Below are 27,150 nucleotides of genomic sequence, written 5' to 3' on the forward strand. Positions count from 1 at the left end.
GTGCAGCCATTATGGAAAACAGTATGGCGGTGCCTCAAAGAAAATTAAAACTATAACTACCATATGATCCAGCAGTTCCACTTCTGGGTATGTACCCCAAAGAATTGAAAGCCAGAGACCCGAGCAGATTTTTGCACACCTACATGTATAGCAGCATTATACACAATAGCCAAAAGACGGAAACAATCCAAGTTCCAACAACAGATGAATGGATGAGCAAAATGTGATATGTACGTACAATGGACTATTACTCAGGCTTAAAAAATGAAAGAAATTCTGATACATACTACAATACGAATGAAACTTGAAGACATTATGCTGAATAAAATAAGCCAGTTACAAAAGGACAAATACTGTATGATTCCACTTGTATGAGGTACCTAAAGTAGTCCCATTCACAGAAGCAGAATGGTGGGAATCAGGGGCTGAGGGAAAGGTAAGGAGGAGTTAGAGTTTAATAGGTACAGAATTTCTTTTGCAAATGGTAAGAGTTCTTGGATGGATGGTAGTGATGGTTGCACAACAATGTGAAGGTGTTAACGCCACTGATGATACATTTTAAAATGGTAAATTTTGTTATATATATTTACCACAATGAAAAAATACATATATATTTTAAAACCCATACACACACACAGTAGAGCCACTCAGTTTGTAATCCAGAGCCTTGGCATCCTGGAGGGGGTTAGAAGATGCCCAAGGAAACCAATTTCCTAGAAGAGTGGCAGTGAGTACTGTTGGGCCAGCTGCCCAGACCTTCTTTCTGAGTGAAAGACCAGAGAGGGGGCTGGTTATTGTCACGTGGGAGGAACATTCCACTTTCAGCATTGCCTCATTGCTTCATTTTCCAGTCACCAGTTAGGTCCTGAGCATTCCTTAGAGACTTCAGTGCCACTGTCGTAAACATATGATAAATTTTCCAAGGAGAAAGGTTCTGCAAGGAGCAGGACAGTCTCCAGGAACAGAAGTAATAGACATTTTCTGTTTCACAGGCAAGAAGGACTGTAGAAACGGAGAGAGAAGTGGTCGGACCTCGGGGGAGCACAAAGGGATGAAAAGCAATGACTTGACTTCCCCTGCTAGGGAGTGACAGGTCTGACTGTGGCCCTTGGCTTCAGACCTCAGATGAAGCTAGGCATCCTCTAATCCTTCTGCAGGCTGAGCCTGGCTAGAGACCAAAATAACTGTCTCCCGCATATGATATGACTTTTTTCAAATTTCTACAGACTGTTGAAATTAATGAAATGCAAATTTATTTTGAAAGATACAGAATTCATAGGAGCTTTTGATTAGGTTGAATCAAAGAAAGGGTACTACAATTCCCAGCATGTGTAATTCCCAGCATTATGTTTTTCTTTACCATGGAAAGGAGTGCTCAGAAAACGTGAGGATCGCAGGACTAGGTACGTGCGCTCTGACATTGGCTACTATCAGATTGTGATGGACACATCACTTTAAACAAGGAGAACATCATGAATGTTTTTAAGATCTTAGCAATCAACTTCATCTGGTCACAAGACCTGGTAAATACTGCTGTTAGACAGCTAAGCAAGAGTTTAGTGAGCTGATTCATTGCTCACGTGTACAGGCCTTATAATCATGACTTCCAAAACACGTTTTGGTGGAACAGTGTAAAACCTTAAGCAATCTCATCTGCCGGTAGTTTGGCCCAGCCCTACTGCCTATATATTAACCCCCCCCCCCCCCCCCCCCGCGTCAGCCTCTCCTTGGACCCACATGTTGTTGAAAGTCGGGCTCACTTGCCAGAGGTGTTTCTGGGCTGCCAGTCTGCCCACAAGGATGTGTTTCTTGCTTCTACTGAAGATTTTGGAGGTAGACACTAAAATGACAATGATAAGAGCTTCCATGTGCCAGTAAGTGTACAAGGTGTGTAATATGCTTGTTTTCTGGTCACAAAAGCTTGGTATCTCAGAGTCAGAACGAAAGCCTGGCTCTGTGAGGTGCAAAGTCTTGGGTAATACTCATGATCATAATTTCAAGGGGCACCTGGGTGACTCCATCAGTAGGGCATGTGACTCTTCATCTTGGGGTCATGAGTTTGAGCCCCATGTTAGGTGTAGAGATTATTTTAAAAGAAATAATTTACTTAAAATTCATAAGGGTGCCTGGGCAGCCCAGTGAGTTAAGCATCCAACTCTTTTTTTTTTTTTTTAAGATTTATTTATTCATGAGAGTCACGGAGAGAGACAGAGACACAGGCAGAAGGAGAAGCAGGCTCCCAGTGGGGAACCTGATTTGGGACTCAGTATGGGATCACGACCTGAGCTGAAGGCAGATGCTCAGCCACTGAGCCACCCAGGTGCCCCAAGCATCTGACTCTCAGTTTCGGCACAGGTCATCATCTGAGATCAAGGCCCAAGCCAGGCACAGGTCATCATCTTAGATCAAGGCCCAAGCCAGGCTCAGCACTAGGCAGGGAGTCCACTTGAGATTCTCCCTCCCACTCCCTCTCCCGCCACTCCTCCTCCTGTTTGTGCATGCTCTCTCTCTAAAATAAGTAAGCTTTTTAAAAAATCATAATTTCCTATGCGTGTAGGGACTAAATGCTGAAACAACCACTGTTTGAGCTGAAGTAAAGTCATGGCCCTGAACAGATGCTCTTACTGGACAAACTAAAACCCTGTTTCAAACCTTCCCTTTTTCCCAGTTAATGTATGCTGCTGCCCACCACAGGCCAGTTTCTGAGATCTGGCTGGGGACTTTGGGGAAACAACCAAAGACACGTGGATGGAAATGGGGTGCAGCCAGGATCAAAGCAGCAAAGTCACCAAGGGGGCAGTGCAAGGCTTAAAACCAGAAAGGCAGCCCTTTGTTTCAGTGTGTGACAGAGAAGACACTCATCATAGACCCTTACTGTTATTCTCACTGATAGTGTTATTTGGCCTTACTTGTGTTCCCAGATAACAGGCAGACTCGGTAATGGCATTTTGAAAGAGAAGGACACAGTTCACAGAGGCCCAGAACAAAGGAATTACTGTGATGAGGAAAAAGGGTTCGCAAAAATTTAAACTGGAGTTTTGTTTTTTTTTTTAAGATTTTATTTATTCATTCATGAGAGAGAGGCAGAGACACAGGCAGAGGGAGAAGCAGGCTCCCTGCAGGGAGCCCGACGTGGGACTCGATCCCAGAACTCCAGGATCACACCCTGGGCCGAAGGCAGTGCTAAACCGCTGAGCCACCCGAGCTGCCCTGGAGTTCATTTTTAAGGAGCATTTTGCATGCTTCTTTTTAAAGGAAACCATCCCATGATAAATCAGTAGCAGCTATAAACAAACAACAGTGAGTTTGACCTTAACATCTATCACATTTTGCAGCAGCTCCCCAAGTGTAGCAAGCTTTTGTGATACTTTAAGTGTAGGTTTTTCATCTATCAATGAGTGATATCTTAACAAGAGGAATAGAAGTATCACCTACTTGTATGAATTTGCCACTCTGCTCCCCACCAATAGACATCATCCTGTATTCAACATTGAGCCAAATAATTGGTGCTATAGCAGCTATATTTAAACCAGGGTAAAGTATCTCAAGTGGCATGTTGTCACATGATGTTAAGGAGACCCTTGAAAAACCCCCTCCTTGGGCAGGTACTGGGTTGAATAGTGTCCCCCCAAAATACATATCCATCTGGAAGCTCAGAATGTGACCTTATTTGGAAATGGGGCCTTTGCAGATGTAATTGATTAAGAACAGATCCTACTGGGTTAGGCTGCCCCCTAAATCCAATCCCTGGTATCCTCATGAGGGGAGAGGACTCTCAGAGAAGAGAAGCCCAGGTGAAGACGGAGGCAGACATAAGTGCGACACATCTATAAGCCAAAGACGTCCAGCGACCACAGAAACTAGGAGAAGAGCATGCAACACATTCTCCCTCAGAGCCTCTGGAAGGAACCACCCTTAAGGACATCTTGATTTTTGGATTCTCAGCCTCCAGAACTGGGAGAGAATCAATTTCTATTTCTTTAAGTTGCCTGGCCTGTGGTAATTTGTATACCTCATATTAGGGCCAAAGATTCCCCCACCTTCCCTATGTTGGTTTTTCCTTTTTCTAGGAAGCTGACGGGGTTGACAATTGTGGCTGTGGTCTTTAGCTCTCAGGGAAAGTAAATTTGGGCCTCAGCATTCTTCATCCCAGAAAATAAGCTGTATATCATCAATGAAAAAGGAGAAGATGTATTGGTAAATTCCCTGATAAACATTCTTCTGTGTTTAAAAATGATATTGGCTTGCTTTGCATATTTCTCTAAAAGGATGAGGAGAACACTGAGAGTCTTTCCTCAACCAGGAAAGGGAGGGTTGTGATCAGATGTCACTATGGGCCACACTTTCTTTCTTTCTTTCTTTTTTTAAAGATTTTATTTATTGAGATGCAGAGAGAGAGAGAGAGAGGGGCAGAGACACAGGCAGAGGGAGAAGCAGGCTCCATGCAGAGAACCCAACGTGGGACTCAATCCAGGGTCTCCAGGATCACGCCCTGGGCTGCAGGCGGCGCTAAACCGCTGCGCCACCGGGGCTGCCCTGGACCACACTTCCTGATCTCAGTCTCCCCGCTTCTTGCCCCACACACATACCAGTTGCCAGAACAGAGACCTGGCTGTCCCCACAGGGCTGGTTGTGGGCTGTGAGCCAGAGGCAGAGCCCCTCGTTGCCAAGGGGGCACCACCTGCCCCCAAGTGTGGGAGCACTTGAGCAGAGGCCTGGAGTGCTGCAGATCACATATAAATGCCATTCAGCTGGAGAGGGAAAGCATACTGCCTCTCTGTCTCTTGGTGTCTTGCATTTTACATCTCATCTCAATTTAAAGAATCAAAATATCGTGGCCTGCCCTAGATGACTCAGGTTTAAAAATTGTGCAAACAACTGGGGGAGGGAGGCAAAGCATTGCACACAGGGTCTGGGTCACAGGCACACAGGGACTGGCAAGCCATGCTGGGACAAGCAGTAGCCTGCAGGGGTGATATAGCAAGTAAATAATTCTCACTTTAGGGGCACCTGGGTGGCTCAGTCGGTGAAGCATCTGCCTTAGTCTCAGGCTATGATCCCAGAGTCCTGAGATCGAGCCCCACATTGGGCTCCCTGCTCCAAGGAGAGCCTGCTTCTCTGTCTCCTTCTGCCCCTCCCCCTGCTTGTGCTCTCTCTTTAGCTCTCGTTCACCCTTTCTCTCCCACATAAATAAAATCTTGAAAAAAACCCTCTCACTTTATTGCTGTAGAGATCTTGGCTGCAACATTTATAATAGTACGTAAAACAGTGTTTGCTGGGCCACCTTCGTGGCTCAGTGGTTGAACGTCTGCCGTCTGCTCAGGGTGTGATCCGGGAGTCCTCAGATCGAGTCCTGCATTGGGCTCCTCACAGGGAGCCTGCTTCTCCCTCTGGCTATGTCTCGGCCTCTCTCCGTGTGTCTCTCATGAATATATAAATAAAACCTTAAAAAAAAAGTGTCTGCTGAGCCAATAATTTAGGCTTCTTTTCAATATACCTACATGCTAAAAACAAAAACAGACCAACAAACAAAACAATAAAAACCCACATGTTGATAATCTAAAGACCCATAATTAGAATGCAAACTGGTGCAGCCATTGTGGGAAACAGTATAGAGATTCCTCCAAAAGTTAAAAATAGAACTACCCTACAATCTGGTAATTGCACTCCTGGGTTTTTACCCCCAAAATACAAAAACACTAATTCAAAAGGATATATGTGCCCCCCTGTACATTGCACACTATTTACAATAGCCAAATTATGGAAACAGCCCAACTATCCATTGGTAGATGAATGGATGAAGATGTGGCACATATGCACATTGAAGTATCATTCAGCCATAAAAAAGAATGAAATCTTGCCATTTGCAACAACATGGATAGAGCTAGAGAGATAATGCTAAGTGAAATAAGTCAGAGACAAATACCATATGATTTTATTCATATGCAGAATTTAAGAAACAAAACAAATGATCAGAAAGTGGGGGGGCAGAGAGACAAACCAAGAAACAGATTTTTTTTCTTAAGATTTTATCTATTTATTTGACAGAGACAGCAAAGAAGAGGGAGAAACAAGCTCCCCACTGAGCAGGGAGCCCCATATGGGGCTCAATCCCAGGATTCTGGGATCATGACCTGAGCCAAAGGCAGATGCTTAACCAACTGAGCCACCCAGGTGCCCCTACAGACTCTTAACTATAGAGAACAAGCTGATGGTTCCCAGCGGGGAGGAGCGTATACTTATCTTGATGAGCACCGAGTAATGTATAGGATTGAATGATTGTATTGTATTCCTGAAACTTATAGCATTGTATGTTAGTGATATTCGAATTAAAATTAAATAACTAAAAAAAATAAAGACCCATAATCAATATACTCTGGGCTGAGAACAAAAAGATACATTATTGGGCAGCCCAGGTGGCTCAGTGGTTTAGCGCTGCCTTCAGCCTAGGGTGTGATCATGGAGACCTGGGATCGAGTCTCATGTCGGGCTCCCTGCATGGAGCCTGCTTCTCTCTCTGCCTCTCTCTGTGTGTCTCTCATGAATAAATCTTAAAAAAAAAAAAAAAGAGAGATACATTACCGATGCTGATTGGTGAGCCTTTGCATTTAATACTTAAACAGATTTCATTTTCTTGGATCCCACACATGTGTCTGACTGTTGATCTTTATCAAAATGTTCTACTCCAAAAAAAAAAAAAAAAAAAGTTCTACTCCAGACAAACCAATGTCAATTTCACCTCTGCCTTGTCTTCCTCTCCCGCAGGTTGGTTGACAATTTCTGTATCTGTGAAGGATACAGTGTGCCTCGCTGCCTGATGTATGAGATTTATGTGGAGACCTGTGGTCAGAATGCTCAGAATCAAGTCAACCCAGCCACATTTGGGAAGGTAGGTTATGAAGATAAAAATATAGTACTCACTGAGTAAAAAAAGCGTGCAAGTGAACTGATAAGGAAATATTAAAGTCTATTTGGGTCTAATGGGTTCTTAGTGGGAATAATTGGCTTGGAAGCTGACCAGATGGTTAATATACTTCTTCATCTTCTTTGAAAAGCCATTCTGTCCTTCGTCCACACTTCTTGGTAAGGGGTCTGGAAAGGTAAGGAATGGACGGTGCCTAAGAAAGTACCCACGGCAGCTCCAAATACTCCAAAACCTCAGCCAGGTTTGCTGGGCCGATATTCCCTGCATAGGAATGCCAACACTTAGGGTGCCTAGGTGGTGCAGTTGCTTAAATGGTTTTGGCTCAGGTCGTGGTCTCAGGGTTGTGAGAACAAGCCATGTTGCTCTCCATGCTCGGTAGGGAATCTGCTTCAGATTCTCTCTTCCTGTCCCTCTGCTTCTCTCACTCATGCTCACTCTCTCTGACTCTCAAATAAATAAATCTTTTTTAAAAAAAGAAAAGAATTGCCAATGCTTTGCACCACACAAACTCTAAGCACCACTTGTGGTGTCAGACAGCTGGTGCTTCTTATAATTTGGTTATACTTAGAGAATTTATTGGCTCTTAAATACCTCCTCTGGAGGTTAAGAGCTCTGTCAGGAACTTTGTGTAGAACATGTAATATACAGCACTTATTAGCACAAGAGAAGTCTATCTGAGACCCTCCACATATGACAAATATTTACTGAGCAGCTGCTATGTCCCAGGCACTGTTTTAGATGCTGGGAATGTAATAATGAACAAGACAGAGAAAAATTCCTGCCTTTGCTAAATTTATTATAGTTGGAAGAGAAATATATATAAGATAAAATACATAGTATATTAGACAGTATAAATGCTAAGGGGAATAATAGAGCAGAAGGAGATAAGGTGTGTGTGTGTGTGTGTGTGTGTAAATGTTGTAGTTTTAGGGAAGGCAAACAAGGAAAGCCTCCCTCAGAAGTAATATTTGAATCCAGACTTTGAAGAGATAAGGCAGTGAGTATGTGGATATGAATAAAAGAGCAGTGCAGGCAGAGTCAGTGCAAAGGCCCTGAGGGAAGAAGGAGCACAAGCAGCAAGGAGACTAACAGCTGGAGGGAAGAGAACAGGGAGAGAGGAGCAGGATGGTCCCCAGGACCTTGAGGTCAAATCAGGGAGGCAAGAGGAGCCAGCTGTGCCAAGAATGGACAGAGATGTATTAGGGAGAAGAAGTCAAATTCTGGGTATATTTGGGAAACAGCCAATAGGATTTGTTGATGGAAATAATTAATAGAATCATAAGACATAATCGTTATTAAATTAACAATAATAATAACTTCCAGTGATAGAGTTGTATTTATTTTCAGGGCACTTACCCATCTGGTTTTTCAGGAATAGGCACACACCAACTCAAAACAAGTTAGAAGGAGAATTTTTTAAAGGAAAAGAAATACCTCATTAAATCCTCTTGTAAGAAGTTCAGACTTCATAGAGTCTACTCCATTGCTGCCCAATAAAAATGTAATGGGAGCCACAGATGTAATTTAAAATATCCTAGTATCCTCATTTTGGGATTGTTTTTTAAAGTGCAATTTTTTATTATTTTGAAATGTAATCCAAAATTTCCAAAATGTTATTTTAACGTGTAATCAATATTATAAAATCATTGAGTTTTTCATTCTTTTCTTTATGCTAAATCTCAAAAATCTGGTGTATGTTTTACATGTACAGCCCATCTCAGTTTGGACTAGCACATTTCAAGTGTGCAGTAGCCACATGTGGCTGGTGGTCCCCATCTCAGCCCACAACTAGATTCTAAGTCGCCAGGCATCTCTTTTCTTTCTCTCCAGTATATCCTTACACCACTGGGACTCTGCTTCTCTCCACTGGCCTGCTCCATGTCCCTTCCGAGAAGTCAGCTTCCTTCACTGACTTCCTGATTTCCCATGATGGCTGCTTGGATGGTGCTTCCTATACCTGACCTTCTGCCCCAGTGCCCCATACTGTAACAGGCTTTGGGCAAGAGAGGCCTGCAGGAAGGACATGTGGGCAGGGAGGAAATGGTTGGCATTTTTAAAGCTTTGTCTTGTGTCATAGCCGTTGGCTGAAGCAGGCAGCATTAGAAGTCAAGGAAACAAACTAGCAGTAAGGCTGAGGATCACACAGCTAGTTGCAATGCTTGGGTGGTGGTTGGGGAAAAATTTTTTTCCTCTACTCTTTCCGGTTCTTTTGGTTGGTCTAAGATTTAAATCGACAGGAGACAGATTAACAAGAGAAAATCAAATTTACACACACATAATTGTGTGCATGGGGGTTATTTTGGACCATCTGGCAGTCAGGCAATTGAGGCTTATATGCCATCTAGCACCAAGGAGAAGGGGGTGGGACTGTGGGACTTCAAAAGGGAAGAAATGCAATTCACAGAAAGATGAAAAAGAGTGAATGTTTGGTAAACTTTAGCTGGGCCATACAGAAATAACAAGAGGAATTTTAGCAAACAGATATTGCTAAAATTCCTCCCTGTCTTCCTCACATCATTCATATTATACCAGACTTTTCTGTAGAGATACCTCCCTTAGAAGATAACAGGTACTCCAAATTCTTTTAGGCAATTAGGGGAAAGGTCAAAGTTTCTTCTGGAGCCCTCTATATACCTAAAATAACCTGCTTACTATAGAGATACACTTTGGGGTGGCAAATTTTGCTCCCCTCACATTCAGTCTCCTGAATTGTGAGTCAGACTTCTTTCCACTTGTTATTCCATCAAAAATATCCTTGAGTTCAAAGAGACCTTAACCATCACCTGGTCCAGTTCCATCCCGGTGCAAGATCCCTTTGAAAGCACCTCTGGCTGGAACTTTTTATGAGAACAAAATGCCCTCTCTGGGCGGAGATAGGTGATGGGGCAGCAGGCTTCTGTGCTCTTCCTCTGAGCAAACACAGTCCTGTTGCAGGATCTTGCTTGACAAGTAGAGCACAGCTTGATGAAAACCTGCTTGACTCCTCATTGGTGACCTTGGTGCACCTCACAACTAGTATAACCATACCACTTTGGGCAGCCACCTGACTTGGGCTGAAATCATGTGGGTGACAAGGAGCTTGCTGACCAGGCCTCAATGATGCCAATTTAATATCTTCCATACCTCCCTTCCTTCTTTTGTTCCTTCTCCCTCTTTTCCATGGCACTCAGATAGACAGAACTGAATTGATGCATGACACACTCTCATCATGGGCTTACCCATGGCCTAATTCTATCTGGATACTTAGTTCTTTTTTTATATATATATTTTATTTATTTATTCATGAGAGACACACACACACAGAGAGAGAGAGAGAGAGAGGCAGAGACACAGGCAGAGGGAGAAGCAGGCTCCATGCAGGGAGCCCGACGTGGGACTCGATCCTGGGTCTCCTGGATCAGGCCCTGGGCTGAAGGTGGTGCTAAACCCCTGAGCCACCCGGGCTGCCCTACGTAGTTCTTTTTAACAATGTGGTAAACATCTGTGAACCCACAACCCCAAATGAACCACATCACCAGTTCCCCATGACCCATCTCCCTGCCTGCCCCACGGGTGGGAACCGTCAACCTTCTCATCATTACCTCGCTTTTTAAAAAAGAGTTTAAGTGCATTTTTGTGTATTTTTTAACCCTTTAACCACCTTTACCCCTTTTGCCCACTCCCCTGCCCCTTGCCTCTCTCAACCACCAACCTGTTTTCCATATCTGTGAGTTTGGTTTGTCGTTGTTTTTGTCTTTTAGGTTCACATGTAAGTAAGTGAGATCATAGGGTACTTGGCTTTCTTTGTCTAACCTATTTCATACATGTATTTCTAAAAAGCATATATTTAATTTTTGTGGCTTAACTTTTAAAAGGGGGTATCATGTTGTGTTATTCATCATCTTTTGGGACTTAGTCCACTTAATATTGTATTAAAATTCATCTAGATTCATTTCACTATTGTATAATATTTCATAATTTTCTCATCCACTGTCCTACAGATGAGCATTTGGATTGTTTCCAGAATTTGCTGTTGTGAATATTCATGTGTACATTTCCTGCTGTGCACATGATGTTCTCTTGGGCAAGGAGTGAACCTTGCAAGCTAAGGAGGGGGTGTGACTGTGATGTCTCAGGATGGGGCCAAAATATTTTCCAAAGTGGCTGTTCCAGGTTACCCTCCCACAAGCAATTCTGTGGATTCCAATGTTGCTTCCAAAACATTGAATTTTTTGATCCATTCCTCAGACCAAAATCTTCATGCCTGAAACTTAGAGTCATTGGTAGAAGTCCTGTACTTTTGATAATAATAAAATACATAGAAGAATCTTCTAATATGGCAGCTGCTCAAATATTTGAAGCAATTTTTTACATCTCCCTGTCTTTGCTTCTCCACACTAAATACTCCTTGGCTCCCGAATTTTTACCTTCATACCCACTTGTTTCATTATGACTTCAATTTATTGAAGTTCTTCTTAAAAGGTGTCTTAGGAGTACTCAGAGGACACAGGCTCTTACTTTTATGGGGGGACTACTATTGGCTTTTATCCTTCCCTGTCACTCTGTTGGTTTCATCTTAAGCTTGTGGTCAACAAAAATAACACCTAAATATTTTTTCACATGAATTAAAATCAAGCTATCTCCCTCCCTCAAAAAAAACTGCTTTGGAAACTGTGAAATACTCCACATAAATACAAAATATTATTCTCAGATTATTGTCATTTTAAGTATTTGAACACAGAAGCAGCCATTCCCTTATTCCTGTATCTCAGCTTATTAATTTCAAACTGCAGTTCTGTTTGCCAGTATCTTCTTGAATCTTGTAAGTCATCCAGTCTTCTCAACCTGGTGAAAAGTGTATCTCTTATCCCTCATTCAATACATGAAAGCAGTATGAGTACGTGTAAGACGATGAGTACACTCTGTGCTCACAAGGTGTCCTTGAGTAAAATTTTCCAGCCAACCAGGAATTCCCTCAGCTAGCTTATCATTCAGCCCACATTTTGCCATTTCGTCACTTGGCAGCCTGGAGCATTTCCTCAAGGGGACCCACTCCTGGGGACCCTGACTGTACAGCATTTTCTTTATCTACCTGCCCAACAACTTGATCAGATGGAAGTGGCATGACTTGAGCATGACATGTTTAGGCTCTGCAAGACTTCTACTTGATTTTTTAGGAAGCCAAAGCCTATTTCTCAAAATCTTTTTTAGAGTTTCTTGTAAGTTGTGTTCCCTCTAGGGTAGTCTCACTGCAGAACATTCCAAAGGAAAAATAAAAAAGAGACTCCTGTGTGTGGCGATGGGCATTTATTTTGCATTTTTCATTTTAATACTTAGAATCATTCTTCAAGACAACTAATGTTCAATTCTCGTTGGGGGTTTGCCTGAAGAATGGGCCATTCTGTGGAGCCCATGTTGGGAAGGGACCCTTGCTGCTGAATTTGTGACTAATGGACAAGGGAGAGGAAGGGGAAAAGGATATGATCCCAAAGCATGTTTACAAGAGAAACAACAAAATACCCAATTCTCATTTCCTCCCCCTTCCCCTGGGAATGGAGTTGATTCCAGATTCCACATCAAGTTCCTGTGCAGATGTTGGAATGTTTCTTGCTCTTTTTGGCAGCCCTGGGCATGTGATGGGTAGTGCTCATTCTTGGTGCAAGTGATATCTCACATGGATTAGGGAATTTCCATAACACTGACTTCCTTTTTAAAAATAACATTTACTGATTATTTTTCTGATTATTAAAGTATTACAGTCCCTTTATAGAAAGTATAGGATTTAGAGAAAACTATAAAAAGAGGGAAATAAATAGTGTCTGTAACCTCATTGTCCAGATATGTAGCCACACATGTGTTTATTTGCATATTTGCACAAACATGCACACACATGTGACCAGCAAGAGCTGAGGGACTAATCACACAGTGGTTTTGTCTTCATTTCCTATGGTGTTTTGAACCTGCTCGTTGGCTGGTTCTTCCTCCACTCCTGAATGAGCACACAAACAGGCAGTGTGACCTCTCTAGAAATCCTCGGGTGATACAAAGCCCTGTTGTCACCCTTATTTTAATTTACCACATGGTATCAGTCTGATACTTAGAATATCCAGTTCCATATAATATCAAAACTGAACTGGGTTTAAAGTGAAATCTTTTCCTTATCTCCTCCAGGGTGGTTTCTTGCCTGCAGAGAACTTGGCATGAGGGCTTCTGTTTTCCTCCCTATACTCCTCTTCTCCAAAACTTACTGGGGGTTGGTTTGACCGCTCTGGGAGCAGAGGAAGTAAAAATGGCTGGAAAGTTCCTACTACTGAGCTTTACACTTTGGAGACCAGACAGACTCTTGTTTCCTGGTCCCTTTGGTGGCTTCTTCCGAGCAGCCCTTGGGAATGTTCTAGTATGCATTCCTTGTCTTGGTGAATGACTCTTTCTACAGCCTGACTGTCCATTCTGTGGGCCTTTTGCTGGGCGAAGTCTGGCCTCTTACACATGTCAGCTCTTTCTCACACATAGACAACTTCTGGCCATAGGAACTACTCAGCCATTCTTGAACTAAACAGACTTTGGATGTGCTGACTGACACTCACCTCTGCCTGTCCACCAAGGCCACTGGCCAGCCTGTCTGTAGTCTATCAGGAGTCCTATGCCATAGCCAGACACGCATTCCAGGGACCTCCCCAAGAGTTCTTGGAGTGATCTGTGAATCCTCTTCTGCTAGGCTCGAGATGATTGAGCCACACTCTGTCCCACACACCCTGTACAGGTAAGAAGGTCTTACCTTCTTATCTTACCACAAGAAATCCTCTTAGGCCTCCTCTTCTCTCTATCTCATCATGAGTAAATTGAGACGAGGACTTTTTAGGGTTTTAATACCCAATTTTAGATAAATGTCTAAGGGTATAAGTTCCCTGAGATGTGTGTGTCTCACAATTCACTTTGATGTCTGCTGTCTTCGTGCCTCATCCTGTTGTATAGATACTACGTGGAGGGATGGATTGATTGATGTGTGGATAGGCAAGACAGAAAGGTGAATGGACAGGTGGATAGACAGCATACAGTATGGCATTTTTTATCATTTTTCCATCATAATAAGTATACTCTTTATTCCTACCTCCTTGTATCCCCCATCCCTTCACCCACCTCCTCTGGTAGCCATCAGTTCTCTATAATTAAGAGTCTTTTCTTGGTCAGTCTGTCTGTCTGTCTCACTCACTCATTTTCCTTGCTTAAATGTTTCTTTTTTTTTTTATTTTTTAAAGATTTATTTATTTATTTATGATAGACACACAGAGAGAGAGAGAGGCAGAGACACAGGCAGAGGGAGAAGCAGGCTCCATGCCAGGAGCCCGACGTGGGACTCGATCCCGGGATTCCAGGATCGTGCCCTGGGCCAAAGGCAGGCACTAAACCGCTGAGCCACCCAGGGATCCCTGCTTAAATGTTTCTTAAATTCCACATATGAATGAAGTCATATGGTATATGTCTTTCTCTGACTTATTTTGCTTAACATTATACTCTCTAGTTCCATCCAAGTCATTGCAATTGGCAAGGTTTCATTCTTTTTTGTGGCTGAATAATATTCCCTTAAATATATATCACTTTTTTTTTTTTTTACCCATTCATCAATTGATAGGCACAGGCTCCTTCGATACTTTGGTTATTGTAAATAATGGTGCTATAAACATAAGAGTGCATGTATCCATTTGAAGTGAGGTCGGTTTTTTTGTTTTGTTTTGTTTTTTTTAACTTTCTGAGGGACCTCCATACTGTTTTCCACAGTGGCTGCACCGGCTTGCATTCCGACCAACAGTGCATGAGGGTTCCTTTTTCTCCACATCCTCGCCAACACTTGTTGTTTCTTGTGTTGCTGATTTTGTAATATGGTATGGTTTTTAACAGCACTAAGCCTGGAATCCGACTAATTAGGCTATAACCTTGGGCAAATTATTTCATCTTTTTGTGCCTCAACATCATCAACTGCAAAGTGAAACGATTCATAATGTTAATAACAGTACCTGCCTTAAGAGATACTTTTAAGAAATTAATGAGATAATGCATATAAAAAGAAATGAGTGATCTTGGCACATAGGAAGCACTCAAGAAATAATTAACTTATATAATTACATGCCCATTTATCACTTAGAATATCATAAACATTTTCACATTAAAATGTTTTAAAATAAATAGTGTAAAATACTTTTTGGATGTTCCAGAATTCATTTAACCATTTCCCTTATTGGAAATTTAGTTGTTTATAATTTTTCTCTTTTACTGTAAGTCCCCACCTGTATGTGATAGCTTCCCTAGGAGAGATTCTAGACAATTATAACTAATTCACAGCCCTTATGGTAGTTCCTGATATATTTGGTAAGCCAAATCTCTAAAATTTTAACCAAGAAAATGTATAGCTGGGAAACCTGGGTGGCTCAGTGGTTGAGCGTCTGCCTTCGGCTCAGGGCGTGATCCCGGGATCAAGTTCTGCATCGGGCTCCCTTCAAGGAACCTGCTTCTCCCTCTGCCTGTGTCTCTGCCTCTCCTTCTGTGTCTCTCATGAACAAATAAATGCAATCTTTAAAAAAAAAAAACTATATTTAGCTGTTTCATCTTGCACTTATTGGATGATTAGGAAAGGTAAACACTTTTGCATGTGCTTTGGTCGTATGGATCTTGTGTGTATATTATGTAATATGGATACATATTATCAGCAGACCACTTTTTATTGAGGTATTGTTGTTTTCCCATTAATTTATGTGAGCTGTCCATATATTAGACATACATATTTCTTATTACATTTTTTGGAAATAATCATCTCAGTTGGTTTTTAAATTTAACTGCAGCATACCTGATCATAAAATGAAAACACAGGATAGTCTGGGGTTGGAATTACTCAATAAAATAAAATGTGCAGATTATTATGCTGCCAGACAACTAGGCAATTTATTTCTGATTCTCTCTCCAAAACACCAGATTATTTCCCAGGGCCTTGAATCTGAGCCTGCTGCATAGTTCATAATAATTCTTCTAGGTACCCACTATTTTACAAGTAGATATAGAGGGAGGGTTGTAAGTGATTTTCTTAGGAGGTGATGGAATTTTCAGAATCTCTTGTTGAAAGTAAGAATTTCTGGCTTCTAATCCTGCATTTTTAGACTTGCTGGCTTTTTCTTTTATTGTCATTTATTCTTCATCTGTACATTTTGGACCCTTTCCCTGAAGGAACTTCTCAATTTGCCCTCACAACCTTGATGTTTAATTGTGCAAGACTTGCCTTTCCTGTTCCTTCATTTTTCTTCCTCCATACCCAGGCTTGGGTGGCTTCCCATAGGAAAAGGTAGGGCCTGGAACCAGACAAGAGAAACATTACACAACACTGTCGAACCTTGCTGCTTAGAAGTTAAGAAAAAAAAGATAGAAGGGACACCTGGGTGGCTCAGTCAGTTAAGCAGCTGCCTTCAGCTCAGGTCATGATCTCGGGGTCCTGGGACAGAACCCCACATTGGGCTCCCTGCTCATTAAGGTGTCTGCTTCTCCCCCTCCATCTGCCCCCCGCCCCTGCTCTCTCTCATGGTCTCTCAAATACATAAATAAAATATTTTTTTTTTAAAAAAAAAGAGGGATGTAAGAAGAAACCAAGCAGAAGCAGAGGCTGAATGATTATGGAGGGGATTGTAGAAAAATAGCAGAAATCATTACTTAACTGCTTTAAACACCATGCCTTTAATGCTCTGTATTTTTCTAATTCCACCATGCTCCAGGATTTCCACTTTCTTTTTTTTTTTTAAGATTTTATTTATTTATTCATGAGAGACACTGAGAGAGGCAGAGACACAGGCAGAGGGAGAAGCAGGCTCCCCATGAGGAGCCCTATGTGGAATTCGATCCCGGGAACCCAGGACCACACCCTGGGTCAAAGGCAGACGCTCAACCACTGAGCCACCCAGGCGTCCCAGGATTTCTACTTTCAACAGACATGCCCTTGGATACCATGCATGTCATGGACCTCTTCTAATTAGGAAACTGGAACAGACTTCTATTTTTTTTAAGTGTAATTAGTCATAAATATAATATCAGTGCTAACAAAACACATCAAAAACATAACTGGGGGATGAGAAGTTGAGTCAGAAGTAGCTGTGTTATTCAATATTTTAATAACATTTGCTACTAAAACCTTTAAAATGAAAAAATTGGGTAAACGAATAATAAAAATGAAAATGACTATCACATTGGAAAAAGAAAAATAGTAAAATTATGGCAACACACATAGACTATTATGCAGCTATTAATAATCTCTTGTTTTTAGAGAATTCTTAATAACAAGGGGAAACATTTATGGTACAGTGTAGAGGGGAGAAAGTCAAAAGCAAAACTGCACACATGCTAATTGTGTGACACTAGTTGTTTCCTATGTATACCCACAGAATACACATATTGAGGCTTGCAAAAAAGACTAGAAAGGGGTGCCTGGGTGGCTCAATCAGTTAAGCAACCAACTCTTGGTTTCAGCTCATGCCTCAGGGTCTTGAGATAGAGCCCTGGATCTGGCTCTGAGCTCAGCAGAGAGTCTGCTTAAGACTCTCTCTCCCTCTGCCCTTTCCCCACACAAGTGTGCTCTCTCTCTCTCTCTCTCTCTCTCATAAATCTTTAAAAAAACAAACAAAAAAGACTGAAAGGGACCACACTGAGGTTTAAAGAATGGTTTCCCCTGAATGGTATGTTTTTTTCTCCTATACTTGTCCGATTTTTTCAAATTTCATTTACATATATTTTCTTTATAATAAAAAAAGAGGAAATACAATTGAAACATTATAAATGAAGAAACAGTAAGTTTTATTTCTAAATTTTCTAAGTGCAACTTTAAATCTGGTTTATTCTTTTAGCTTGTGCATTTGGTTTTTCCTGATCTCGGCACCCGGAGGCTAGGCACGAGAGGAAGTGCCAGGTAGGCTTATCATTTTTGCTTTATTTGAAGTGTTAAAAACAAACATTTTGAAAAATCTCAAAATGGGTGACAAAAAAATGCAAAACTAAACAAACTAGAAAAATCAATGCTTTACCAAAGAGTTCCCATGATTCAAATGATATCCTAGTGCCTGGAATAATTTGGGTGATACTAAAAGCAAATAGTTTTTACTTTCTTGGTGACTTTGTTAAAATACGAAAATCACAATGTTTTCTTATTTCAACACTTTAAATGTCTATTGAAATATCGAAATAATTACACACACAGAGTAATAGAACTGTTTTAATTACTCTTTGAACTAAAATTTTTAACTATTCATCTAATTAGCATATTTGAATTTTCAGGAGACCAGGTACCCAGGCTCTTTGTATTTTTAATGCAAAAGGAAATTCCAGTGTTATCAGGTGCATCGGGTTATAATTGTCACTCAATTACTATTGTTGTTTGTTGTTTCTTTTAAATCCAGAAAAATCAGGAGAAATCAGTGAGATCAGAAAATCAGTGCGAAGGGATAGAAGCCAAATTAGGAAAGGGGCCTGCTACCCACAGGGGAATGAAGACAAGCCCAAGCGTTTGCCAAACTAAACATTGGGTAATAGTTCACTTGAAAAAATTTTGCTCTGCTGCTGTGAGCCTAGACAAGCAGCTGCATTTTCCCAGCTCAGCAAAGTGCCTGGGCTGCAGAGCAGGAACTAACTTCCTTCTTGGGTTTATGAGAACCTGACTCTGGTTCTCAGTAGAGGGAACATTGGTGTCGCTCTCTTTCACTTTAAAAAGGTTCATGGAGGTGCAGCAGAAGGCTTTCCCTGCCACATCTTTCTAAGACTGGGGTGTCCTAAGTTGGGAAAGCAGAGTAGAACGTTTGTGAGCCTGTTTCAAAGCTAATGTGTATGAAATAGTATGAAACTGTCTACCTAATGGAGCTAATAAAAGGGAGTCATAGCTAAAACTGAGATGAAACTCAGGTCTTCATGAGCTAGCCTATTCGGTGGCTTTTGTAAAGCATGTCAGTGGTTTGACATAATCTTTAAGACAGCTTAAAGATTAATCTTTATCTTAATCTTTATTTTTCAGGTATCATTATGATGGAATCTGTATCAAGAAAAGTTCTTTCTTCTATGCCCAGTATTGTTACCTTCTGGGTGAAAAAAGGTATCACAGGTTAGTATCTGTCTGTCATTTAGGTATTTTGGTCATAGGTTACAGCCTGATTAATATGAGAAGCATTCATATTTTAGTTGAATCTAACTGGCTTTTTTGGCTGTTCTGCTATTAATCCTTCTTAAGGATGGAAACACACACATCATCATGTCGACATGGCTTTGACATGGGCAATAAATCAGTCTCTGGCAACATCATTAGCCAGAGAAAGGTATTTCCAGTTCATTTTCTTGGATACTTTTCATTATAATTATCATTGCAATTGCCAAAGCCGTTTTTTATTTGTTCTTCTCAAATTCTCTGTAAAATATGACAGCATTGGCCACTTCTTTCTCGAAACTTCATTTGGCTCTGAAGACTGCTTCTTCCAATATTTTCCCCAGAGTGACCCCTTCTTGGTCTCCTTATCGCTCTCTTCTCTTATGTGCAGACATTCTCCTGAGACCCAACCAGTGGAGCTTTTCCTATCCTATGGTCCCAAGATATCTCATCCTTCTTTATCCTTCACCTATCACCACGCCCCCATGGATGACTCCTTCTCCTAAGTCATTTTTGATGGGCCTTTCTCTCTCACCTCCCAGCCATTCCTCTCAGTCTACTGGATATTTTCATTTATATGACCCATTGGTGCCTCATACTTAGTATGCAGAAATCTAAATTTTTAATCTCCTTCCAAAACATCTCTGCCTCTTGACTTCCTCTTGACTTATTTTAATCTATGCTACCAATAGATAGAATCTGCACAAAGTGTCACCCCAAAGTCATCCCTGACTAGATTGGGAAGAGAGGTTCAGCCTAAGAGATAGTTCTAAGACTGCTGTGGTCATTTGGATGAGTGCCTGAATCAAAAATGTGGCAGATCAGAAAGCCCTCTCCAAGGCAGGGTCTTCGGTTGGTTGACTCAGCCCAGCCTGTCCCTCTGAAACCTCAGACTTAACCTCAAATAAAGTCATTATGTTCCTCCTCCAACCAGCTCTTCCTCTTAAATGTCTTATTCATCGATTAGTCACAAAGATGGAAAAATTGCATCAACAAAAATCGAGAAGTTAGGGAAGGCAATAGATAGATTTATTTCAGTGAGGGTTAGAACTCTCCTTGTGCAAGTTCTCTCACTTACTGACCCATACACTTTTGAAAGGCTAGAACTGGCATCTCGCTTTGCCCCAGAGCACCCAGCCGACAGTTTAGAGAGCCCCACAGCATGACAAGACTGGCACTCAGCAGCGTGAGATGCCAAGAGTGTCCTAAGGTCTCTGGGTTGATGTCACAGAGAGAGGATCTGGAACTGGTCTTTGTGGGGAAAAAATGTAGGTTTTATCCTCAACAAGGAAGAGGAGGGCTATCAGGAGACAGAGAGATAAGAACAGGGGTGACATTGGATGATCCATGAGATAAGCCCAACACCAGGTGCTTTTCATGCTCAACACATATTTAATAATATTTGATAATTGATAAACTCTACAGTCTTGGCCATTTAAGAGATTTTTTAAAGCACTAAGATTTAACTGCCTTACTGGTTCCAGATTTTTTAAAATACTTAATATTTATTTTAGAATGCAGAAATATAATAAATGATACACTATTATTAATAATCTATGAAATACACAGATGAAAATGTCTTCTATTGTACATTTTATAGAAGGATCTGTATGACAAATTCCTCTTAAAAATTAGGTCTCAAAACAAAAATTTCATTTCTCCAGTGAAAATTGTATAACTCATCCATTCATTTTTTTTGTTTATTCAACAAATATTTGAGTAAGCACAATAAGTCAGATCCTGATAGTTCTAGTCACTGATAATAAAGCAGTAAACAAGACAAACAAGGTCTCCCCTCTTGTCAGTTTTAGTGTTGAAGATGTAAGACAATAAAAAAGGAACAATTGCAAGATTACTCTGAAGACCATAAAATGAAGTCATGAGAAGACTTCCTTGAAAAGATGCCTTTTGAGCAGAAATGTGAAAAAAAAGAGCCAGCCAAAGTGAAGATCTGGGGGACAAGTATTCCAGGCAGAGGAAAGAGCAAGCTCAAAGGGCCTGAGGCAGGGATGACTCCAGAGAACAGCAAGAAAGTCTGAGGGTGGAGGTTGGTGAATGAGCAGAAGAGTGGGAGGAGTGGAATCTGAACATACAAGCAGGACCTAAAAGTCTTGGCAAGGAGGTTGGATATTGTTGTGGGTATGATAAGGAGCCACTTGAGAGTCTCAGGCTGGGTAGTGAAGCAATCTGATTTCTTTTTATTTGAATTTTTAAAAATTTGAGTATACTTGACACAGCTGTTACATTAGTTTCTGGTGTACAACATAGTGATTCAACAACTATATACATTATGCTGTGCTCACCCCATTACTGGAATTTGGGGGTCCCTCCCAATCTCCTTTACCCATGGTGCCCATCCTTCCCCCCTCCTTGTCTCTGGCACCCCCCAGTTTTGTTCTCTATTTGTAGGTCTGAGCTGCTTTTTGTTTATTCATTTTTGTTTTTTACATTCTACTGTTAAGTGAAGTCATGGTATTTTTTTCTCTATCTGACTTATTTCACTTAGTATAATAACCCTCTAGGTCCATCCATGTTGTCACAAGTGACATGATCTCATCCATTTTTATAGTTAATATTATCCATTGTGCATATATACACCACATCTTCTTTATCCATTCCTCTATGGATGGACTCTTGGGTTGCTTCCATATCTTGACTATTGTAAATAATGCTGCATAAATGAACAGAGGAGCACATGTATCATTTCAAATTAGCGTCTTCCTTTTCTTTGGGTAAAGACCCAGCAGTAGAATTACTGGGTCATGCGGTGTTTCTGATTCGTATTTTAAATGGAGATCCTTCTGCCTCTGCCTCTTTTAAATGGAGGCAGAGCGACCAGATGGAAGACTTTCTCAGCAGCCCTGGCGGAGCTGGCCCATTGATATTTCTCACTGAAATAAGTTTAATTCTCTCAAAAAGGCAGCATGAGGGGATCCCTAGTGGCTCAGCGGTTGAGCGCCTGCCTTCGGCCCAGGGCATGATCCTGGAGACCTGGGATCGAGTCCCACATCGATCTCCCTGCATGGAGCCTGCTTCTCCTTCTGCCTGTGTCTCTGCCTCTCTCTGTGTGTCTCTCATGTATAAATAAAATCTTTAGCATTTACTTTGTATGTGGCTGTCCAGTTTCCCTAACATCATTTATTGTTGTATATTCTTGGCTGCTCTGTTGTAATTAATTGACAATAAATGTATGGGCTTACTACTGGCCCTTCTATTCTGGTCTGTTGATCTATGTATTTTTCTATTCTATTTTGGGCTTTTTCTATTGATTTTCTATTGTATCCCAAGCATTTGGGTTATGCTGTTAGAAGATTTTCAATCCTATTAAATCTTCTACTTTATCAGTCACCCTGTTTAGGTGTAGCATATAGGTTCTGGCCTACTTTTGTGTGCTGTAGACTAAAGATGGTTGTTTTCAGAGCCCTTGCATGCTGTTCTGGTCTGCTTCATTCTTCTGGCACCACAGGGACTGCTGATCAATTCCTTACTGGTGCTACCTACAGGGACTGAACCTGCTGCTCCCCTGGGCCATCTGTGGGGAATGCAGAAAGCCAGAGTGGCTGGGCCTGGGTCCTTTTACGCTAATTGGTATCAGGCAGGGAAGTACTAGGTTCTGCTGGCATTACTCCTGTGGGTAACATGCTTGCCCTTCTATACTCCATTGAATTCCCAAAGGACTCAGTACTGTCTCTGCAGGTGGATCAGCCCATCCTGGGTATTGAGACTGCCACTGTGGTCAAACTGGGTTGCCAGTCCATGCTCCAGAAGCAAAGGTTGCAGCCCCCTCTGGGTCTCTGTTAGACTTCCCTTTCCTAGCACTTTGTTCAGAGAGTGTAGATTTTTCTTGGGATTTATGCCTATTCCTACTGACAGTTCTGGGTTACAGGTCTCTCCAGTACCCAATCCAACTATGAGTGGGACATAAAAAGAAAAGTGCCTTCAGGCACTTGCCACACTATCTCTTCTCTGGTCAGTCCACCTTCTACTTTCCAGGTTTCAGAGTACTTTCATCATGTCCCATTGAAAAATTTCCAGGGTATCTATTTGTATTAGAGGGAATCAGCAAGGAAAAATGAATCCACACTATCTTGTTCCCTGTACATCATCCATGCTGCATCCAAAACCTTCTGAAAGCAGACCTTGTATACATTATAAATTAATGTCACCAGTGATTGGAATGCTTGATTATATGATTGTGCCTAACAAATTAAAATATGATGAGTTAAAATATGATGGTAGGGACTTTTGGCCAGGCCTAGATAGCATACACCCATTTCTTTCTGCTCCTCCTTGCTAAGCACATCTGTAAACCCTGGTAACAATGCAAGAAGAAAGGAAAACTCTGAAAGGTGGTAAGAAGAAAGTGAGCTGGCTGGGGACCGCAGGACTGCACAACCAGCACTGTGATAGGGCACTGTGTATCTTCCCCCATTCACCCAGGCCCACTGGTTCCCAGCCCCCTACCTAGCAAGACAAGGCATCTGGGTAGACTTGTTCCTCCTCTAGTTTCTCTAATAGCAGCCAAGAGAAGTCTCTCCAAAAATAAGTAGCCAAAGAAAGCACTCTCATTACTCTCTGGGTCTGAGATACCCCTTTTCCACCAAGAGATACACTGAGGAGTTTGAGCTAATCTGTCAACGGAGACCCAGTTATAGCAAGTGGCCTAGTCTAGGAAATCTCTATCTCTACTGCACCCAGAGGGAGCTGGGGAGCACCAATGGAGGGAACCCCTGCCCCACAGAGAGAAACCCCTCACCCAATCTTCGAATAGCCCTCCAGCTCCCTCAGGTAGCACCAGCAGGGAGCCCCAGTAGCACTAGATAAACTAAGCAAACCAAAATAATATATTCATACCTATGGCTAAAATTTACTACAGAGACATAGTAAGGATACACATTTGGAACATAAGGGGAAAGAGGCAGAGGTCTGGAGGCATGCATGTTTAGGCTTCTATATGCTCTTGCTCTCCTATGAGGGATCACACAGAGCATACTCCTCTGTGCAACAAAAATGCAGCCACAGATATGTGATGTTTCTACTCAGGTAAGCCCATTGAGAGACTCCACACTCAAAGTTTTTACTGGGGGCTGGTCATAAGCATATTCTTCCTAGCATATGCCAAAATGACGGAGTCCCAAAAAGAAAATATGTTATTCAACATAAATTATATTGTTTGCACAAACAGTCTAGGCACAGGGAACCACTCTTATCAGTAACTATTGACTGAGAACACTCTGGGAACCAAGTTCCCAGACTCCAGCCAAGGGCCAATCTTGCAAGCAGGCCTTTCTAAGGAGAGCAGTCTCAGTACCGCTGTGTTATCTCTTTTCTGCACAACTGTATGACCCTGTGAATATATGAAGAAAACATTGAATTGCACTCCTTAAATGGGTGAATTGTATGGTATGTGAATTATCTCTCAGTGAAGTTGTTAAAAAAAAAATCCCAGCAAGGTTTTTTGTAGACATAGACAAGCTTATTCTAAAAGTTATGTGGAAAGGCAAGGCCCTAATATAGTTCAGTCTTGACAAAGAAGAATCAAGTGGGAGGAAACACTACTTGATACTTAATGTCAAGTAATGTAGCTACAGTAATCAAGACTGCAGTGTGGTTTTGGTGAGGCACAGACACAGATCAAGCAGAGTAGAGAATCCAGAAATAGATCCACTCAAATATACTCAACTGGCTTTTCACAAAGGTGCAAAAGAAGTTCAATGGAAAGAGACTAGATTTTCAATGGTGCTGAAACAACTAAGATGTCCACATTAAAAAAAAAAACTCACAACTAAACTTCACAACTTATACAAAAATTAACTAAAATGGATCACAGACTTACTTTTAAACCATGAAAATATTTTTTAAGATTTTATTTTTATTTATTTGAAAGAGAAAGAGCACAGAGGGATAGAGAGGAGCAGACTCCCACTGAACAGAATGCCCAAGGAAGGGCTCAATCTCAGGATTCTGAGATCATGACCTGAGGTGAAGGCAGCCACTTAACTGACTGAGCCACCAAAGTGCCCCTTGACACCAAAACCACAGCCTATGGGAAAAAGCTAATAAGTTGGATCTCACCAAAATTAAAAATTGCTTTCTGTGAAAGACGGTATGAAGAAGACGGAAAGACAATATAGAAATTGGGAGAAAGGACTAGTAACTAGTATATATGAAGAATTCTCAAAACAGTAAAAAAAATTTAGAAAAATTAGAAAATGAGCAAAAGACACATATATCTCACTGAAGAAGAGATACAGATGGAAAATAAGAACATGAAAGAATGATCAGCATCATTAATCATTATAAAAATGCAAATTAACACCATAGTGAAATATAACTACATGCCTATCAGACTGACTCAAATAAAATAACAGGAATCATCAAATGCTGATGAGGATCCAGAGAAGCTGCATCACTTATACATTGCTGGTAAGAATTCAAAATAGTTTGGCAGTTTTTATAAAACTAAACATACAATAAACATTCAAACCATCAATCGTACTCTTGGACATTTATCCCATACAAATGAAGAATTAGATCCACATAAAAATCTGTAGGGGGTGCCTGGGTGGTACAGTAAGTTCAGCATCTGAATCTTGGTTTCAGTTCAGGTTGTGATCTCACAGTTGTAGGTCATGATTTCACAGTTATAAGGTCAAGCCCCATGTCAGAGTCCACACTCAGCACAGTCAGCTTGACATTCTCCTCCATTTCCCTGCCCCTCCTGCTTGTGTTCACATGCTCACTCTATCTCAAATAAATTAATTAATTAATTTGGGATCCCTGGGTGGCGCAGTGGTTTGGCGCCTGCCTTTGGCCCAGGGCGCGATCCTGGAGACCTGGGATCGAATCCCACATCGGGCTCCCAGTGCATGGAGCCTGCTTCTCCCTCTGCCTATGTCTCTGCCTCTCTCTCTCTCTCTGTGACTATCATAAATAAATAAAAATTTAAAAAAAATAAAAAAATAAAAAATAAATTAATTAATTTAATTTAATAAAACAACACAATTGCTGTTCAGCAGCTTTCTTTATAATGGCCAAAAATTAGAATCAGCCCTGATTTCCTTCATTGGGTGAATGATTAGACAAACTCTGGTACATCTATGCCATGGAATATTACTCAGCAACAAAGAGGAATAAACTACTGATTTGACAGCTTGGATGAATCTCTAGATTCTAAGTGAAGAAACTCCTATCTCAGAAGGTTCCATGCCTTATGATTCCATTTATAAAACATTTTTAAATGACACAATTTTTAAAATAGAGGACAAATTAGTGGTTGCCAGGGACCAGGGGTAGAGAAGCAAGAGGTGGGTATGGTTATAGATAGACAACACAAGGATCCTTGTGATCATGAGACTGTTCTATATGTTGTCTGTGGCGGGATGGACACATCAATCTCCATAGGTGATAAAATTATATAGCACTAAATACACATAAAAATGAGTTTAGGTAAAACTTGATAAAATTGAGTAAGATCAGTGAATTGCATCAACGTCAACATCCAGGTTGGGACATTGACTATAGTTTTGTGAAATGTTACTATTGGGGGAAATTGGACAGAGTATAAAAGGAAGCTCTTCAAATCATTCCTTACTACATGTCAATCTACAGTTAACTCAATTAAAAATTTCAATTTCAAGTAATAAATGAGGCCTAATCCTACATGACAGGTCCCATGAAGTATCCCCACAGTATTCCCTTGCCCATTTTTCCAGGCCATATCTGCAGAGGTTTTAGTGTTTCTTCTGCCCACACCCATTCTCTCTTCTCACAGAGTTCAGTTCTTTATTTCAAAGCACTCTCCTGCACATTCCTCTGTGTGGAAGTGGCAATGGCAGCCCAGTTGTTCTTCCTCCGGAGACCTTAAATGGCCTCATTACCATAACCAAGCAAGACTCCTAGAGCCAAGAGGCACAGAACAGGAGGGGCCCTCTGCAGGCTTGGGAAAGTCTTCAAGCCCTGTGGGCAGTGGGCAACTGCATCTGCTGAAGCATGTTTACATTCACCTTCAGGAGCATGATCTCCCCAGTGTTTAAAACACAGAGGGAAACCCACAGCAAACCACAGATGAGTATATTCATAGTTT

The 27,150-nt window shown here is 41.3% G+C and overlaps 1 protein-coding gene across 1 annotated transcript in view; it reads left to right on the forward strand.

Moving 5' to 3' along the window:
- The window catches only part of RFX8 (regulatory factor X8), a 237,595-nt gene that overhangs the window by 176,338 nt on the left and 34,107 nt on the right, over nucleotides 1–27,150 (forward strand). Inside the window, 3 exon segments of the mRNA XM_072741451.1 lie at nucleotides 6,766–6,889; nucleotides 17,782–17,843; nucleotides 18,939–19,025. Of these exon segments, the coding sequence (XP_072597552.1) occupies nucleotides 6,766–6,889; nucleotides 17,782–17,843; nucleotides 18,939–19,025 (273 nt within the window).

The sequence above is a fragment of the Vulpes vulpes genome, chromosome 16, assembly GCF_048418805.1.
Source record: "Vulpes vulpes isolate BD-2025 chromosome 16, VulVul3, whole genome shotgun sequence".
Taxonomy (NCBI): Eukaryota; Metazoa; Chordata; class Mammalia; order Carnivora; family Canidae; genus Vulpes; species Vulpes vulpes.